Raw genomic sequence first — 13,718 nt, 5'->3', positions numbered from 1 at the left:
AATTTTTTTTGCGCTTTTCTAAACTATCTAAATTGCCAATTCAACCATCATTTTTTTTCTTCTCATTATCATCCTCATCATCATTATTATTTCTTTTAACAATACAATAGTTATTTGAATAACTCGCAGATGCAAAAATGCAAATACAACTACGTTAACGATCAAACAATTGTATAAACTACAAAATTGTGACAAAAAGACCAAAAAACAATTCTTCTTATTCTTCTCCTTTGTGCAAATTGCAGAATTGATGTAATAACATAAGGTAGAGGGAAAATGAGTGATATTCCATCAACTATTCGTGACGATGTCGTTTTAACATATAAAATACATGAGGTAGAATCATCACCTTCTATTACCAGAAGTCATTTATAATATATATATTATAATATGTATAACACAAATGAGAAATATTCCCTATCAAGTTTACATACGGGCTTATTTTTTTTACAACTTTCATAAAGAGTATCGTACATTTTCAATAAAAATCTATAACTTATGATAAAGAAACAAAACATTTTCATTAATTTTTTGATTGAAATTGATCAGAAAAAAATTTATTTTAAAATTTCGTGTTGCTTAAATTTTTAAAATATGTATTTTTAGAAAATTTATAAACTCAATTATAAAATTCAATTAAGAACATGATGTAGTAAAAAAATGCTTTCAAGAATTTTTAAAATTTTAAAATTGTAAAACATGTTTTTTCGATGTCTAAATACGAGATTTATCTCATTATTGATATTTAAAAACTTTTCTCATGAATTTTTAAAATGAATGTAATTATGTCAGATCTTACGGAAAACAAAAAGCCTAGATCTTCCGATTTTTGTTTATTTATGTGAGGTATTTTTCGAGTACAAAGCCATGTCATAATTGTAACAATTTTTAAAACATCTTATTGATCTAAATCCTGAATTGGGATTTTTAACCTCCCGGACATTGCAGGCCAAATTGAAACTTTTCACTAAGCCCGCGGGTCACCAACTGGATGGAATTCAGATTCGAAAGTGTTTAATATAATGGCGTCTCAATAGAAGGTTCAACAAGGGAACGAGTTTAACTGCGGTCCCAAACAACCGAAGAATTTTATTTATTCTGAATTCCTTTCTTTTTTTATTTTAATTTTGATCCATTCCGAAATAGAATTTGAATAATTAAATCTTTTACTTATTCTTGAATTACTTTAAACGATTCTCAAAAAGTTACTTTTGGTAATTAGATAATTGTGTTCCTTCCTTTAAACTGAAATGTTTCTTTTTTAATTCTCGTAATTATTTCTTTCTTTCATTCTTGAAATTGTTTCTATCTTTGATTCTAAAATTCTTTCTTTAACTCTTTAAATATTTTTAAAATGTTTTCTTCCTTTTTACTTCCTTAATTCTTGAAATTTTTCTTTCTTTAATTCTTCCAATTGTTTTTTTTTTAGTTCCTGAAATTTTTCTTTCTATAATCCTTGAAATTTTCTTTCTTTTTCTATCTGTAATTTTTGAAATTGTTTCTTTCTTTAATGTTTGAAATTGTTTCTTTCTTTAATGTTTGAAATTGTTTCTTTCTTTAATGTTTGAAATTGTTTCTTTCTTTAATGTTTGAAATTGTTTCTTTCTTCAATGTTTGAAATTATTTTTTTAATTTTTGAAATTGTTTCTTTTAATTTTTGAAATTGTTTCTTTTAATTTTTGAAATTGTTTCTTTTAATTTTTGAAATTGTTTCTTTTAATTTTTGAAATTGTTTCTTTTAATTTTTGAAATTGTTTCTTTCTTTAATGTTTGAAATTGTTTCTTTCTTTAATGTTTGAAATTGTTTCTTTCTTTAATGTTTGAAATTGTTTCTTTCTTTAATGTTTGAAATTGTTTCTTTCTTTAATGTTTGAAATTGTTTCTTTCTTTTAATTTTTGAAATTGTTTCTTTTAATTTTTGAAATTGTTTCTTTTAATTTTTGAAATTGTTTCTTTTAATTTTTGAAATTGTTTCTTTTAATTTTTGAAATTGTTTCTTTTAATTTTTGAAATTGTTTCTTTTAATTTTTGAAATTGTTTCTTTTAATTTTTGAAATTGTTTCTTTTAATTTTTGCAATTGTTTCTTTCTTTAATTTTTGAAACTATTCTTTTCTTTAATTCTTGAAACTATTCCTTTCTTTAATTCTTGAAACTGTTCCTTTCTTTAATTTTTGAAACTATTCCTTTCTTTAATTTTTGAAATTGTTTCTTTACTTAATTTTTAAAATTGTTTCTTTACTTAATTTTCAAAATTGTTTCATTCTTTAATCACTAAAACTGTTTGTTCCATCAATTACGAAATAATTTTTTAATGAATATGAATTTTCGTCAATTAGTTATGAAGTTATTTTTTTTCCAAAATTTTGAAATCGTTTCTTTTATTACGGAATTCTTCAGAATTTTACTCAGATTCTGTTATTATGTATGCCTTTTAGGGTGCCAACTTTTCTTTCCTGAATTATATGAAATTAGTGGCCTTCAATAAGTGTTTGGGCTTCCAATAATTACCGCAATATTAACTTACAAAACGCACAATGTTGCTGATGAATCAGGAAAACATTTCACATCGGGCTTTACCTAATTATTGTTCTTTTAAATTTAATCGCCTTTCAATGTTTCTAGCTATTTTATAAATATGGTCCCTGAGGCCACAGTAAAAAAGCTAAAAGGGACATTCGTTGAAGACTCCTGCCCTGAGACATCTCATTGAGCAGTATCTTCATTCTTTATGCTGAGAAAGTGTTTAGAGTTTCTACTTGGTTACTCTTCACCTGATGATGGGCATACATTATGCTCACTGCTCGAAAGAGGTTGAAAACCCCTGATTCACAAGATAGATTTGTCACACAATTCGCAATTGAGACACTTCACACACCCACCTTTAAGACGGATCGTGTTTCAAATGCCCAAGCGGAAATATTTGGCTTACCGTGGAGAACAAGTATACTACACACCCGATAGAAATTAGAAGCCATAAATCAATCATTTGGATGAGAGACTCCCTTTTATCTTATATTAAAAAGAAACTCTGAGAATGAAAGATCATCAACAAGAATAATTTCAGAATAAATTTCATTTGTAAAATTCACATGTTCGGGCAAAAAATTTCTGTCATAGACAAAAATTTAGGATTATTACTGCCTGCCCAAAATCAAAAATAATTTTGAATAGTTTTTAAATTTAATAAAAATCAATAGATAACTTTAAACTTTAAGAAACAAGATGACGGAAGAGCTGGCTTTGATTCCTTAGTGAGATTCTCCAGAAATTTTAATAATAATAATTATTTATAAATTTAATTTTGTGTATTTATTTATACTATAAAATATTGATTTAGAGAAATATTTTGAGTACTTATAAATAAAACTCAGTTATACATACGTATAATTCTAATAATAAGTGTGCTGTGTTCGATTAAAAAAAATGCATTAATAAATGAAAATAAAACATTGAATGTAAGTAAGCATCGATTCAAACGATAACATCTAAAAATGTACATTCCATTAATAATAATAATAAATATTATTATTATACGCCCCTGTTTAAACCCTTTGTATCTTTATACATGATTATACCACGAATGAGAATAAAGCTAGTGATGAAAAGTGTATGAGAAAGATGATACATCATATGGATTTGAATCCCTGCGTATGTTGAAAAGATCACATTATATATTTTTTTCAGTTTTGAATCGTCAGATTCAATACATCATCACCAGATTCATCTCCGCATTTTTGGTGATAGATCAACAACAAGTAAAATCTATATTATTATGTACAAACTCCGATCACACACACACACAACCTCTTTGCACCAGGTTTAATCGATTTTTTGCATCAAGATTGTTTCTACTCATCTCTCTCTGTATTTATTTACCATTTTTATGTATATACGTTATTTGAATATTCTAAGAGAGATGAGCTTAATATTTAAACGTATTCCTTGTTGAGCATACAGTGCTGTTTCATCAGTCACCGTTTCAAAGATTTCCACCTTTTCTTTCTCAGATATTTATAATGGTCTATTATCGTTCATTGGCTGAGTAAGAAGTGGAATTTATGTAGAATCAGTCAAGTCTCAATCTTCATTTTTTTATACAGTTGACAACGTCCATGTTGGCTCATGAGTCCGAGTGAATAATTTCGGTCCTGGGAAAAAACAATTCAGAATTTTCTGTAATTTTTTTCTTTCCTGAGTGTTTTTTTTTCTCTCCTAATTTTGTTTTTGTTTTTTTCCAAATTCCTGATGTATATAAATTACAAGGGAACACAAAAAACAATGTTTCTTTCAAAAAGGGGATGTTGTTGGTTAAGGAAAGGTGATGTTGTTGTTGCTGTTGGTCGTGATGAGCGCTCTAATTGATCCTGTTTCCAATTTTGTTTCTTTTTCTAAACTTTTGGATCCAGGTTGTTCGAGAAACTTCAGGACCTTACCCAGCCACTGGCTTGATGCCTAGGATGATACAAAAAACAGAAATAAATAATGATTATACATATTGAACTTCATCGGTCGTTTCAAAAGCAATGCACCTGGAATCACCACTACTGAGTGGATGATGGTGATCTTTATGGAAGTGAGGTTAAGAGTGTTGAAGATTTTAGATTTTCATGGCCACAGAGACATCATCATGACAAATAATGCTGCATAAGAAATAAGTGAGATGGAATCGTATTACCAGAAGAAAAACTATACTGGACCGTGAAATTTTATGTCGGAAATCGAAATTTGAGATCATAATACAAGGCGTCCATAATTAAAAGACCCTATTTTAAAGTAGCCTACAGTCTTTAAAAAAAAAAAAAAAGAGGAAAGAAAAGGCGAAACCAGTCATCAGAAAATTGTGCAATTTCGCGGCGGACTTCATGAAGTGATGGGAATTTGTTTGGGGGGGGGGGGAATTAGTTGCACATATCGCCACCAGAGGGTGTTTTATTAAGAAATGACACATTTAGGCAAACGTATACAATTTTAACAATTGTTAAACACTTTTACAATTGTGACTGCAACAAACCATGTTCCACACGATGGCCATCATTTTCAGATACCATGTGCAATCGCAAGATGGCATGTTCCACAACTGACCGAAGTGTGCGCTGGCAAATGTTCAGCAAGTGGCGTGAAATTCTTCCTTTAAGGTTCTTCGATTGTCACGACATACCAGACGCTTCAAATGCCCTCAAAGCCAAAAATCGCATGGATTAAGGTCCGGGGATCGGGGAGGCCATAGATTAGGGAAGTGCCGGTTGATGACGGGTTCTTCTGTGGAATATGTTTTAAGAACATTCTTAACACACACTGCAATGTGTGGTGGAGCTCCGTCTTGCATAAAGATTGTGTCTGCAAGTCATTGACGTGCTTGCAGAGCCGGAACAATTTCATTCTGTAACAGCAATGCATATCGCTTCCCGGCGATCGAACATGCCACTGGACCTGTAGAACGTAACTTCGCGTAGAAGTAAGGATCGAGAATAAATGATGCAGTAAATCCACACCATACCGTCACTTTTGGCGAATGCAACGCAACGGAACCTCTTAGATAGCGTACGGATTTTCTGGTTCCCAAATTCGGCAGTCGTGAGTATTGACTGAACCATGAACGTGAAAAAGCGCTTCGTCTCATAAAAATAGGCCTGACGAATTTTTTTCTTCATTCTGCACCTACCAGTGTTTGAGGAGGATTGTGACCGATTTGTTGTGTATGTGCAGGTAAAAAGTATTGCCCGATGCACCATGTACTCAAGATACGAGCCCACGGAAGAACTTCAAATTATGCATCGAGTTGAGATAACCCATGCATCTTTCCACATTAGAAAAACTTGCTGACAATTTGAGAATGGTGCTTTCAACGGGATAGCAAATCTTAGAAATCATTGGAATGTTCTCTGTTGAGAAGCAGGGAATACATACACTTAAGAAATACACACTACCTATAAAAAAATCTACGTGTAGATGAAATGTAATTGTGCATCACTATCAAATAACCAACGTATTTAAAGAATTTATTGATTATTATTAAGTTACATTTGTACTTACATAGGTAAAGAGAAGTCCTGCAGAGTTTGTTTTGTTGTAGGGTAAGTGTTGGGTTCCATTGGTGTCAGGGCGTCGTCATCGTCGTCGTCGTCGTCATTATCCCTGTTATTACGGCTGTCCGCCGCACAGAGAGACTGTAGGCGGCTCAGATAGGCGTCGAAATTCTCCTGGGAGTTGGGTATTGGGCCCCTCTCGTCGAAAGTGGGACGCCTCACGTGGTCCAGGAGGGACATGAAATTGTTCCGAAGAGATTGGTAATACTCGCTCAGGTGCTGGTTCCCTTTCATAGTAGGGCTCCCCTATATCAAAAAGTAATTGGAAGCAGCTGTCATATATCGGATATTTTTATTTTATAAATTATTGTGGCTGAGATTACTTTTTTTTTATCATTGCAAAACCAAACAGTTACATGTATGCAAACTTCACGATACTTTTATCTTGACAGTAGCATAATTATTAGAAAATTTCATTTCTATTATAAATTAAACTTGACTAAGATACAGTGAAACACCTCGCTACAACGATACTCGATATAATGATAAATCCCTCTACTACGATATTTTAGCAAAACTTGTTTTTGGAATTACCTATAGTTCAATGGTGAACTCCTTTACATACCGATATCCTTGACTTCTATAAACCTTTCGATATTTTTTGACAATATTTCGAAAACCACTACAACGATATTACATACAGGGTGGTTATAAGTAGACTGACACTATTCACACACGTATTCTGATGGAGGCATTTTGATGAAACTTGGTATATAAGATATATGGACCATGGAGAAAAGAAAGATTCAATAAAAAGAGTTAAAATTTTTACCGCCAGGTGAAAAGTGACGTTGTTTCATCTTTATCAGTTATCTTTTCCCGATGATCCAAATAACGTTATATTGACGCCACTCTGATCTACGTAGCGCCCATTGTGGTGGACGTGTTTCACTGAAACTTGGTATGCACGTTATTTGGACCATGGGAAAGAGATATAACTGTGATGAACGGGGTCACTTTTTCACCTGGTGGTATAAAATTTAACTATTTTTTTATTGAATCTTTCTTTTCCCCTCATGGTCAATACATCCTACGTACCAAGTTTCATCAAAATACCTCCATAAGAAAATAAGCGCTACATATGTCTGAATTTATTTATAACCACTCTGTATGTTTCACTCAAAATCACCTTCGATACATTTTTAAACTCCTCATCAGTGTTCGTTCTTTCAGTCGTGTTTAATAACATCGGTATTTCTCACTATCTACCTTCCGAAAGTGGAAAGTGTCAATGAAGTTGCCGTGAAGCTTTGTTTTGTGTAGTACACAAAAGCAATGTGCGGTAAACCACTTTACAGTGGGGGACAACTAACTGTATTTTATTAATCAATTATTACTTTTGTTGAGAATACATGCTTATAAATGCATTTTATGGTGGTGCCAACAATGCAAATTTAGAAGAGATGCCAACAACAGAATAAATTTGGTAGCAGCTGATTATAACGATATAACGTTAACCTCTCTCTACAATGATATTTTTTCTTGGTCCGCAGAGTATCGTTAAATCGAGGTTTCACCGTAATTAGTTTTCGATAAATAAGGCTCAATATACATATACATACCCTGTCCGTATGGTGGTCTCTCCTGGTATAAGAGTCTGTTTCGCTGAGTTGGTACATCTCCGATTCCACACGGGCGTTGTATTGCTGCAGCTCCATGATCTCCTCTTCCAGGGCCCGGATGTCGGAGGGGTTCGTGGACCCAACTACAACAAAGAACAAGCAACCACTTCAATAACTAAATACTACACAATTTTTTCTCCCCCCCCAAAACTAAAAGAAAAAAAATCGGATTTACATTTTTGGTAAATCTTTGCGTAACATTTATTTCCCCCACGACTCGTCTCAGACATTTTAATGCGATGGATTTAGTGCTGTGCTATTTCAGTACAAATACCTCTCTTTTACGGACATTCGTGGGACTGAAATTTTTTTCTGCTAGAAGGGAGTGTCCATTAACGTGTAGTGTTGAAACTGAAGTCCATTTCACCTCAAATAACTCTTAAGCCGTTTGCTATAGAAACACTTTCATTAAGAAGTACTTAAATAACGTGTTCATTTTAGACGGGTGATTTATTTTAAAAAGGGCCGTATATGTGTAATGAGATGCAAAATTTATAATTTATATTGTCCCACGTCCTCTAACTTTCAATTATAAAATTGTTTTGCCCTGTCTCTGTATTGAGCACAAAGAAAAGAAAAGAAAATGATGTCTATAAATGCAATATTCGCCGGATTCAAAATTCACTGAAAATGAGGGAACAGATATATATATCTAAGGGACAATCTCATTCTAAAATTCTCATATGCGGTTCTTTCCCTCATTTTCAGCTGTTTTAAATTCAAATATCTCAGCTAATATTGCACTAAGAAATATGGAGATTATTTCAGTTGAGCTCAGGAAAGACGGGGAAACAACTTTATAATTAGAAATTATAGGACGGGAAGACCATATGGAAAATTGAATTTCGTTTCTTGGCATATATATATAGGGCCCTTAGTAAAATAAATGACCCATATAATATAAACACGTTATTTAAATACCTTTATCTAATTGAAAGTATGTTTCTATACCAAAGATTAATATTAAGGAGCTATTTGAGGTGTAATGATCTTCATTTTTACCCTGTGTAACGAAATATACTGAAAGTTCTGTTCCACGGGCTTCAAATGTACCCGTTAACGGAAAGCGCCCACTAACAGAGAAAGTGTCCGTTGTTTAGGTTCCAAGGCTCAACTGGTAATTCATTGCTGGTTTTTTGCTCAAGAATTTTTACGCATTAGAAAATGTATCACATTTATCCCTTTCTCATAGGCAAAGTTATTAAACGCAGTACCATAAAATTTTAATTAGTCGAAAATAGGGTTAGATATATATGAATGCTTAAGGAGACAAGGATGATCAATGGATCGCTTAGGAATAAATCTTCCCCCCAGAAAGGATCGTAGCTGTACCCTATTAGACGCCTTCGTAGCCATAAGAGACACGTTTCTCCAGCTAATTCATACCAATTACAGTTTCCATGATATCAATATTCATCGAAAACCTGCTTGAACAAATGCGTTATTAGGCCATATCTTGTTTCATCTCAGAATAACATCAATCATTCCTACTTCTTGTAAATGACCATTGTTCAAGAAGGTCACGAAAATAACGATCACGATAAAAATATGAATATCCATTAACTTCAAAATGTATACTGAAATTTTCAGGTTTGTTTCGAAAAATCCGCTAGCAGATATAATGCAATGTTTACAATGGTGAATATTTTGCAACCCCCGCCACCAGACTGAAGGTTATGATGGCTCCTTTTGGGAACAAATAGGTGAAAATCTAGAGCTATAATATTAATGGTAATTTGTGATTTTGTTTTTCCCGATTTTATTATGTAGCTAGATTGAAGGGTTGGGCAGCAATGGACTGATTTTTCTACTAGCAGCTACAAAGCAGGTTTACGTACCTGTCACAGGTTGTTGCTGCTGTGGTGGCGGAGGTTGTTGTTGTTGGGGTTGTCGGTGTATCGTCGGTTGCTCATCCTCACCCATGGCTTTGGGATTGTTCGTGGAGCTGCCATTGCCATTGGAGCCAGTGGAGCCGTTGTGCGAGGAAACTTTTTGCCGGGCGGCCGCGGCCCGCGGACATCCCGACAGACTACGGTGCGTTAGGAAAGTGCCATTCGCGTGGCCACTGCCGTCGCAGCCTGGGGTCGGGCAGCTGCGAAAAAGGCAGAGAAACAAAAGAAATCAAAAGAAAGTTTTTTTTTTGCTTCTTCTAATTAAGCTTTCATTTTGACTACTACTGGTGAGAGAATGTTTAATAAAATTTTCTAAATTTCACTACACTAACTACATCAATCTAGTAGCTACACGAAAAACTCGTAAAATCAAGCTAAAGTGTTTCCGCATTCGAAGGTCAAATCGGACTACAAAGAGGACATCGAAACCTATTGATTTAAATGACTGGGATCGCTCTTCATGGGCTAGAAAGGAATTTTTGTTGACATTCATATATGGCCAGTTTCATCTTATGAGTGCACTCCAATATCTAAACAACTTCAAAGGATAGAAATTCTTCAGAAACCGAATCATACATACCTAAAGCCTTATGAGCTTGTATTCTCGTAAACATCCAGAACTAGTATTTGGGAACACAGAAATAGATAACGGGCATTTGTGTACATAAATTTGTGTAATAGGTAATGATCGTCAAAAATGTGTATTAGGGTCACCATCATAGAGGTAGATCATCACCATTTGCAGTAAAACCTGCTGCTAAATTGGCTGCCTCTATGTTACCCACACGTCTAAGTTGAGTCGTTTATGTCAGAATGTAGTTCGACATCAATACGAAATTTTTGTGAACTAAAAGAAGTATTCTATGACTTTCATTTGATGATAATTAAATCTCAGATTTTTATTTTGTAACTATACAAATACAAATACAACGCCACAACAAGCAAAATGCCCAACGAGGTGGCTGAGGTATGTTTAGTATGATCAAGCTTAACGAGAATGAAACAGATTGAGATGCAGGTATTTTTGAATGCATCCCCCCGCCCCAATTAATTTTGTGGGTCAAATGGTCAACACATTATGGAAATTTTGGATCTGAATTTCAACATTAGATGATCCGAAAAAAGGGCAGTTAAAGTTTCCATGCCATTTGTTTAAGTATTTCCACGTATTGGTTTTTCATCAATTTCCTTTTCGGTCGATATAAATCCATGACCGCATGACTATCGTACCGCAAACTCCACTCAAACATGAGGTACGGGTATTTCTTCTTAATTCGATCGAAAGCGAATTGGAAATCAAAGTAAATAAATTGAAAATCTCACCTTCTGTGTGACTGAAATTTCCCAGTGACGTGTCCCGAACCATCACATCCTGGTATTGGGCACCTGAACGAAGATAACATATAAATGAGAATTTTCAGTCCAAAAAAGTCTGTTAGCAAAATACAATCGAACTTGGTTAATTCAAAGCCTAAAGTCACTGGAAAAAAGTTCGAATCATCCGAAATTCGAATAATCCAATTAATCTATCCTAGATCTGTAAAATGACAAAAAAAAAAGAAAAGAAAAAAGAAAAAAAAAAAGAATGCAATCAATATTCACATAGGATAATAATTATCAATTATTAAAGTTTGATAATTAGTTCCGAAACAGTTTCCCATATTTTAGTAATTGATAACCGTATGTAACTCCTTTGTACTTTCCAATACTTTCCTTACTCTTAAAATGATAGGTAGATAATGATATATATAAAGTTTCAAATTTTGAATAGTATACCTTTGTCAATAGGTTAAATAACGTAATTCGTATCAAGCGGGTAAACATTCTTCATGCACTCCAGCTGAACGATTTTAGGACGTTAAATTATAAAAGAGAATTACAAATCAGCTTTTTGGTATTTTCTTCTAGTATATACTGACAATTATCTATATATCATTGAAGTCTATTTGGTTCAGTGGTTAGCACACTAGCCTGGAGAACGAAAGACTTTATCAGTTGTCATGGGTTCGAATCCCGATAGGGTACTGGAATAGCTTTTTTGTGGTCGGCTGAAGTTGGTTTTCTGTGGTTCCCAATGGTTCCCAACTTCAAGGCACAAATGCGAGCCGATCTCCGCCGTTAAAAAGTTGCCACAGAGAGCAACAGTCCTACAACGATAAATCATTCAATCATAACACTTCACTCATAGTTAGAAAAACTGGTGGCAGATGGCAGCACTACACATAACAAGCATTACAGAGAAACAAAAAAAAACTTCACGTCAGGTTTCACTACACGTACTCGCACATTCCCGCATGTACCGATTCGTTGGGGGTTCCGCGGGGGGGGGGGGATGTGGGCAGGGTGCATGTGTGGTGTAGCAGTAGTAGGTAGCCTCCAAAAAATGGCTCGGGGATCCATGATGTTCTTAAGTCAGCCACCTCGTTGGGCAATTTGCCTGTTGTGGCGTTGTATTTGTATTTGTATAATAAATTCAGTAAAAGTCCGTTATAACGAGTGTGGCTTACAACGGCAATCTCTATATAACGAGTGATTTGTATTTGTATTTGTAATTCATTATTTCAAATAGTCACTCGTCATTCAAGTACATTTTTTGGCATCATTCAGCACGTATAGTCTTTTAATGCAATTAGATCACGAATTTTTTGCCGGTTTATTATCAGCAATGGTAATTTTTTTTTGTCGAACTGTGTTGCTGAAAAAATAAATCTAACGCAAAAAACAAATATAATTCTGACGTATGTTTTAGTATACAAAGGGTTACCGTTCACAAAGAAAGAAGTAGAGAGCATTTTTTAACAAAAAATCTATCATAAAACCTGGGTATATCTTCAGGACTGGCTTCCCATTTCTTTTCACGTTGCTCAACAGACAGAATGTTAGCATGGCAGTTCAAACTAGAAGTCAAGATTGAAAAAATTCTATTCATAGTGTGCTGAAATTACGTCAGAATTTTCAAATTATGCATTTTTGGTCTTCAAAAATTTGTTGTATAACAACTTGGCTAAAAGAAACAGTCTTATTGCTTATAGATTTTTTTCTAACTACAACCTGTGCAAATTCGCTCATACAAATTTTCTCCAACTTCAAATTATACAAAACATTTGAAAACAATGCGAATTATACACATTTGAAAAATTCAAATTAAACAAGAAATTTTAACGTTAAATTTGATAGAAAAATCAAGGTTACCTCGTAAAAGTTTGAATTATCCACAATTCGAATTAACCAAGTTCCACACTGTATCTCGAATTCAATACACAGATAGTGTCATGTAAGTGGTAATGCGGCATTTATCTCATCAATAGTCCATTGTAGAGGTATAATTTTACTTTAAAAAATGCTCAAATGGAGTTCAAAAATTACCCTGCACCAGCGTTCAGAGTGAAAATACAGTGTGTAACAAAATGAAAAATTCAAAAATTTTTATATGTCCATCCCCCGTTCTCTAACTTCCAATTAGAAAGTTGTTGCCTTGTATCTCCTGAGACCAACAGGAAAAAAATTCATGTTTCCAAGTGCAATATTCGCTAAGATATTAGAATTCAAAAATAGGAGAAAAGTTATGGAAGAAGAGCAAAAACTAACGGTCAACACTCCTTTCCCTCATTTATGCTGTCCTTTCCCAACTTTCCAACTACGATTTTTGAATTCGAATATATCAGCTAATATTGCATTCACGAGAAAAAGGTCCAAAGGTGTCATCCTCAAAAAATTATAAAAAAATTTAGATACATTCATCTTCCCCAGAAACACATAAAAGCAAAAAATTAGCGGCGGAATGCAATTATTAGAGCTACAAAGCTACAAAACATTACTAAAAATGACAACAGTTGGCTATTCATTAACTCTCGCGCTTCTTGGCGATATCTATAAATAAATTCATAAATAAATAAATGATTAGAATTAGCAGTAATTTTTTCGAAACATTTTGAGGATGACACCTTTCAACCCTTTCCTTGTTAGAAACATGGACTTTTTCCTGTTGGCTCCAGAAGAGACAGGGAAACAACTTTCTAATTGGAAGTTAGAGGACAAGTGAACCGAATTAAAAATTTAGATTTCTTATTTTGCTACACACACTGTACTATTCTAACTGTATTATTCTGTTTATAAT

At 33.6% G+C, this 13,718-nt stretch overlaps 1 protein-coding gene across 6 annotated transcripts in view; it reads right to left on the bottom strand.

Annotated features, from left to right (window-relative positions):
- Positions 1-3,423: 3,423 nt before the first annotated feature.
- LOC149087341 (uncharacterized) overlaps positions 3,424-13,718 on the bottom strand; it is a 171,088-nt gene continuing 160,793 nt past the window's right edge. For 3 of the 6 annotated variants that reach the window (XM_089231397.1, XM_089231399.1, XM_089231398.1), the window contains 6 exons: positions 12,421-12,498; positions 10,925-10,987; positions 9,548-9,801; positions 7,650-7,792; positions 6,035-6,333; positions 3,424-4,453 (listed from right to left, as the gene is read on the bottom strand). In XM_089231397.1, the coding sequence (XP_089087523.1) occupies positions 4,423-4,453; positions 6,035-6,333; positions 7,650-7,792; positions 9,548-9,801; positions 10,925-10,987; positions 12,421-12,498 (868 nt within the window). In that variant the 3' untranslated portion in view covers positions 3,424-4,422. Of the gene's footprint in view, positions 4,454-6,034; positions 6,334-7,649; positions 7,793-9,547; positions 9,802-10,924; positions 10,988-12,420; positions 12,499-13,718 lie in introns of those variants that run through there. The other 3 variants (XM_089231400.1, XM_089231401.1, XM_089231402.1) reach the window with 3 other exon arrangements.

The sequence above is a fragment of the Pholcus phalangioides genome, unplaced genomic scaffold (assembly GCF_987345545.1).
Source record: "Pholcus phalangioides strain wild (caught in Gottingen) unplaced genomic scaffold, Ppha-v1.0 ptg000004l_1, whole genome shotgun sequence".
NCBI lineage: Eukaryota > Metazoa > Arthropoda > Arachnida > Araneae > Pholcidae > Pholcus > Pholcus phalangioides.
Note: the sequence above shows the minus strand (reverse complement) of the source record. Positions and strands in the feature narration are given on the sequence as shown.